The sequence below is a fragment of the Setaria viridis genome, chromosome 9 (assembly GCF_005286985.2).
Source record: "Setaria viridis chromosome 9, Setaria_viridis_v4.0, whole genome shotgun sequence".
NCBI classification, from domain to species: Eukaryota; Viridiplantae; Streptophyta; class Magnoliopsida; order Poales; family Poaceae; genus Setaria; species Setaria viridis.
The window spans coordinates 10,100,671-10,106,670 of NC_048271.2; the positions used below are offsets into that span (position 1 = coordinate 10,100,671).

The following is a 6,000-nucleotide window of genomic DNA, read 5'->3' on the forward strand; positions in this document are numbered from 1 at the left end:
GGGCATGTGTTGACGCCAGATTTTGACACGAGTAAAATCGGCGTTAGAGGCGGAAGAAATTAGGAGATGCGGCGAGATACAAGGGCGATGATTGGGAAATCGGCCGATTGGTGCTACAGTCAAGGATCGGTTAGTTGGTGCTACAGTCAAGGATCGGCCAATTGATGCTACAGTCGAGGATCGGCCGATTGATCCTTGGAGTTCCGCCTCGCCCGACCCCTGAGGTTTGGGATCGGACACGCCCGACCCTCCAAGGGAGGATCTCCGCCTCGCCCGACCCCTGAGGTTTGGGATCGGACGCGCCCGACCCTCCAAGGGAGGATCTCCGCCTCGCCCGACCCCTGAGGTTTGGGATCGGACGCGCCCGACCCTCCAGGGGAGGATCTCCGCCTCGTCCGACCTTAGTTCCCAGGGTCAGAATGGGTCTAAGCCCTCGACATGTCGGTCCTGATCGGTTACCCCTTTGCCAAAGAAGCGATCGGCTGATTAGGAGGTTGGAATAGTTGGGCCGATGTGGGCTTAAAAAGGATTATGAAGATGAAGAGGAGGTCAGCCCATGAAGGTGTAATAATAGTACGAATCGTACTTGTAAATATTCGTTTTCTGTTTAAATTTAGGGATAGAGTTCTAGTCGGATAAGAAGTCGTTTGTACGAGGCTATAAATAGCCACCCTTGTAGATCTGTAATCATCATCAACTCAATACAACAAACTACTATTTCCTCGTACTTACTTTCAAGCCGGCGACTTCGCCAACACTTTTTTCTCCTTTTTCACGAGTTCGTACGGGTTGGCGGGGCTGCATCAACTTGACCTCCAGCCGATCTTGTAAGTTCCGTTTATCGAGTAAATTCTAAGCTTTAACTTCGGGCGCATCGCTGTCGTTTCGTTTAGATTTATTCATCAGTTATCGATATTTACTAGAATTTTAGGTTTTACCTGTTGTTCTAGTTTTATCACCAGTTATCCAGCTAGGAATCAGTAATTTCGGCTTTTCTTGTAATTCGTTGTTTAATCTATTTATTTTAGCCGATTAGATCTGTTCCTAGTGTTGTTTCTGTAGCGTTGTTCAGATTGCTCTAGTAGTTTTCTTTACAAACGTTGTCTGGTAATCGGTTGCATCATAGCCGATTTTTTTATTGTTGCAAATCGGCCGAATCGCTGATAAGCTTTCTCGAGATCGGAACCTTAGCCGATCGCAACCTCTGGGAACTGACACGTCTATTTCCTTGCCAATCAACAGGTCAGATTGGCTGGCACGCCGCGCGAACCGCACCAGGGCAATCACCCGAACAGGAGCTAAGCAGATTCTCCCGGGTCGTGTGTCCGACGCTGGGAATCCGATCAGCCGATTTCTAGCGCCAACAAAATCCTAATCAAGTTCGAAGTTGTGCATAGCCCATTGGACGAATTTGCCTATCACCACGGATGAGAATTACTACGAAGTTACATATCACCTCAACATATACTAATTCGTTGGTTTTGTGTGGACCCTGAAGCACCATCGAGTACTTAGAATGCATATACATACTTCATCGACAAGAGGCAGTGCGACGTTCTTACCCGTCGGACTTGGGGGCCGCGGCACCCGACGGCGCATCCGCCTTTGCCTGCACAAAGATCACACACGGAGAAAAGAATAGCTCAGCACAACAGCAGCAGATGCCAACGCGCGTCGCAGGCTCGTGGACAACGCTAAACAGCTAAAAAAAAACTTAAAATCAGTGCAAGGACACGCAACTGCAACCGCCGCACCCGCACGGGCCACAAGCCTGCCACGTCCCCCTCGCGCCGCCGGCGCCACGCGCACGCTGCTCGCTGCTGCAGCGGAGAACACAGAAACCAGGTAAGCGAAAACCCGTCGATGGATCCAATGCAAATCCGGCGCTCGGGAGAGAGAAAGAGAGAGGTTTACCAGAGGTGGATCTGAGTCCGGCGCAGGGGGCGGTGCTCGGGGCCGCTGCGCGCAGCGAGGATGCGGTCGACATTGTCGGGGATCGGGATCTCGGAGCGCAGAGGTGAAGGCGGTGGTGAGGTTGCGTATATAGGCAGGTGAGGAGTTGGGTTTGGTTGGGCGTAGGTGGCGACGGTGGACTGGTGGAGGAATGGAGGCGGCGGCTTCGGTCCAAAGGTTTCAAATTTGGACTTTCAATTTCAAATGGTCGAAATCAGGTAGCATGTAAAGTACTACACTTTTTTGGGTCCAATACACTCTACGAGGAACTTTTTTTTTCCCGAATCGAGGTGCATCCCTAATTTCCATTGCTTAAACGGAAATACCAGAAGTTTACGAAGCAGTTCAGATAGAGAGGGACACATACAGCATACAGCATACTACGACAGAGTTCGACAAAAGAAAATGTCACAGAAATGCATGACTCGTGCCAAACCAAAAGGAGTAACCATCCTGATTCCTGAGTCCAATAGGGAGTACGAGATGAAATTTCAGGCGTCTTACGAATAAATAGATTCCTTTGTCTAAACAAGTTTCTCGAGAAGTAAATAAATGAACTTTATTCGCATTCATATACCTAAGACAGCACAAACAAGAGGTGTGGACATTCCAGCTTTTGGCAACTCCATGTTCGCAAAACAAGCTCGGTAACATTTCGTCGAACCCAACCTAAGCAGCCGCGCCCAACCTGCCGGCGACGTCGACGACGAAGCGGTACCTCACATCGTTCCTCCCGAGCCGCTCCACGGCCGTGTTGACGTAGCCCATCCCGACGACCTCGACGTCCGCGGTGATGCCCGTGCTACCCCCGCGAAGTCCAGCATCGCCTGGCAGTCGCCGACGCTGCCCACGACGTTCCCGACCACGCGCTTCCCACCCTGGATGATGGCGTGGGTCGGCAGCTCCAGCGGCTCGTTCGGCGCGCCGACGGACACCATCTGCCCCATCGGCCTTAGCAGCTTCCAGCAGCGGCGCGACCGGGTGCCCCGCCGAGATCGTGTCGATGACGCCGTCCAAGGTGCCCGCCGCCGCGCGATGACCAGGAACTCGTCGGCGCAGAGGCGGCCGAGCGCCTCCACGCGCTTTCCCGGCGACGAGCTGATGACGGTGACCGTCATCCCGAACGCCGTGCCGAACTTACGGCCACGTGGCCGAGGCCCCCGAGCCCGACGACGGCACGATGCCCAGGCGCTTGCCCGACGACGCGTTGAGGCCGTATCGCGTCATGGCCTCATGGGGCGTACACCGTGACGCCGGCGCAGAGCAGCATCGCGGCGCGTTTGGGGGGCAGGCGCCCCGGGACCCGGACGACGTAGCACTCGTCGTCGACGACGGCGTCGGATCGGAGAAGCCACCCTGGGTGGCGGCGCCGTCGCGGTCCACGCCGTTGGAGGCGAGCACGACCCCGGGGCAGTAGTTCCCGTGCCCGCCGCGGAAGCTGTCACAGGCGCGGCACGAGTCGACGAAGCAGCCCACGCCCACCGTGTCGCCGGACACGAGCTTGGTGACGCCGGGGCCGACGCCCGTGGCGACGCCGACGACCTCGTGCATGCTCTTGCAACATTGTACGCCGCCGTTAATTGGATGATCAGAAACGCACAATAAAGGGAGGTTACTAGAATTCATCAAGAAAAGAAGACGCATCACTTTGGTTTTCGTAACATAATTTGTATTCCGAATGAAACAGAAAAAAAGGTCAAACTGAAAAGGAAGCACAGCAGTCATGGAAGGAAGCACCAAGAACAGGGACGAGGTGCGAGCAAGGAATAACCAGCGCGCGGCACACGGACACGCGACATGTTCCCCTAGGCGAGCTGGCCCTGGCAGACGTCACTATCGATCCGTGATGGGCTTATGGCAGCGCGCGTGTCTTCCTCAACGAGCCCGGTCACCGCCGCCGGCGGCGCGGTGGAGCAATTTGAATCCGTCGAGCTGGTAGCAAGAAACAAAATCAGCAAGCTCTGAAGAAACCTGTACTGCTACGCTACAGCTCCCCCTCGCCGTCTCAGACTCTCAGCCCAAGGAGCTAGCGAGTAGCGACGCGCGGGCGCCGCCGAATCGCCGGAAGAGCCAGAAAAGTGAGAGGAGAGCAAGGGGAGTCGGAGGCAGCGTCTGGACGGATTATATCTGGAGGATGGAGCGTGATCTGTTGCGGCGGTGCGAGCGGAGATCGCCGCCGGCAGCGCGCGCTCGTCGGCTGCTCCGGCCCCGGTGTCGAATATTTGCAAAACTCCCCCTGGTTTGGATCGCGATCAACGGTGGCGATCAAAATTAGGGGTCATTGTAAATACCGAATCCTATATTTGCATAACCCCCCCTATTTCGGACCGCGATCAATAACCGCGATCCAAATTAGGGGTCCGTTTGTAAAGTCCCGAATGTATATATTTGCATAAAGCTCCCTGGTTTGGGCGGCTCCGTCTCCGGCACCGGCTGCCGCCACCGCCACCACCATCCACCCCATGTTCCGTTCCCGCCGGAAGCTCGCCGCCCATGGAGACGAAGACCAACGGGGCTACGTCCCTCTCCGGCTCCCTGCCGCCGCCTGGATCTACTTGTGAAGCCTCGCCCCGCCGAGACCGTCCGTCCAGGGTGCCCGCCGCGGCCTTCATCTCCTCGGCGTCGCGGCTGGCCGAGGCGCTTGCCCGGCGAGTTCAGGCCGTACCGCGTCATGGGGCTGTTGCACACCGTGACCGGCGCAGAGCAGCGGCGAGGCCGCTTCGGGAGGCAGGCGCCCCGGGACCCGTGCGACGTATCCCTGGTCGATGACGACGACGACGTCGGAGAAGCCACCCTGGGTGGTGGCGCCGTCGCGGTCCACGCCGTTGGAGGCGAGCACGACCCTGGAGCGGTTCTCGTGCCCGCCGCGGCAGCTGTCGCAGGAACGCGGCACGAGGATGAGGTAGCCGACGCCCACCGTGTCCCCGGCCGCGAACTTGGTGACGCCCGTGAGGCCGTGACGACGCCGACGATCTCGTGTCTGCTCTTGCATTGCACACGCCGCCGTTAATTAGATGAGCAGAAACGCACGAGCAACTTGCGTGAACATGCTGTTTACCTGTTACGCACCCAGGGACGACGGGGAACATGGTGTTCCCCCACTCGTTCTTGATGATGTGCAGGTCCGTGTGGCAGATCCCGCAGAAGAGCACCTTGATCGTGACATCGCCGTCTCTCGGAGCCCTTCAATCGCCATGAAAATGAAAGTTAATTAGCCGAACAGCCGTGGCAACTTAATTAGGCAAAGGAATAAGTCTACATAACCCCCCAATCTACTACTACTAGAATACTTCACCCCCCAAACTATAAAACTGGGTATTTAACCCCTAAACTTTACAAACCGTTTGGTATTTAACCCCCTAAACTTTACAAAACCCCTAAACTAGAAATTGCCTAAGGTGCAAAACTACACTAGGCCTAATGAAGTCTAATCTGGAGTTATCAAGATCAAAATTGACCTATGCCAGAGTCCTATCTTTGGTTCCTCTGGCAAAGGAAACCGGCTGACTATATTAGTTTTGACCATAGCCGAGATGACACAGAGAATTCCAAAGGTGTTACCCGCCGGACTTGAAGCGACCGCGCTCTGAATTCACTATCCCCAACTCAATTAGAACACAAATATGCAGCAACAGCAGAGGATAATTACCTGGAGATATTAACAGTTAAAGGCAGTGTAGAGCACGAAGCTGCAATGCTCGCACGCCACCAGCCCGAGCGGCCGCCGACCCAGCCGTCCCCCACCGCAGCAGCGGGCATCACAATGCCGGCAGAGGTCAGGCACAAATCCAGCAAAAGGCGAGCCTCGAGCCCGCTAGCTGTACCTGCGGCGGACGTAGGTAGAGCCTGCGGATTCCCGCCCCCCGGGGCCGGGGTCGCGGTGCGCGCAGCGGCGAGGCGGTCGGCATTGGGGCCTGGGGGACAGGCACTTGGGGACCGGACCGGGGAGTGGAGAAGCGGCGGTGATGGTACGTGTTGTATCTCGAGTAGAGGTGGATTTCGTGGAATGTAGGTAGCGGCCGTCCGGCCGCCACGGCGCGAGGAGGA

The 6,000-nt window shown here is 56.3% G+C and overlaps 1 protein-coding gene and 1 pseudogene across 1 annotated transcript; both read right to left on the reverse strand.

Annotated features, from left to right (window-relative positions):
- Positions 1–1,775: 1,775 nt before the first annotated feature.
- Positions 1,776–5,227, reverse strand: LOC140221504 (probable cinnamyl alcohol dehydrogenase 8D; annotated as a pseudogene).
- LOC117837263 (probable cinnamyl alcohol dehydrogenase 8D) lies at positions 3,759–5,712 on the reverse strand. Its single transcript, XM_072290405.1, has 4 exons — positions 5,603–5,712; positions 5,012–5,136; positions 4,614–4,938; positions 3,759–3,885 (listed from the first exon to the last, which is right to left on the reverse strand). The coding sequence occupies exons 1-4, from the start codon at positions 5,710–5,712 to the stop codon at positions 3,759–3,761; spliced, it is 687 nt and encodes a 228-aa protein (XP_072146506.1).
- Between the last annotated feature and the right edge of the window lie 288 nt (positions 5,713–6,000).

Coding starts and splice junctions, on each gene's coding strand:
- LOC117837263 (XM_072290405.1), bottom strand. CDS start 5,712: ATGCCCGCTGCTGCGGTGGGGGACGGCTGGGTCGGCGGCCGCTCGGGC. Junction 5,137..5,602: donor TTAACTGTTAATATCTCCAG/GTAATTATCCTC, acceptor TGGCGATTGAAG/GGCTCCGAGAGACGGCGATG. Junction 4,939..5,011: donor CGTCCCTGGGTGCGTAACAG/GTAAACAGCATG, acceptor GTGCAATGCAAG/AGCAGACACGAGATCGTCGG.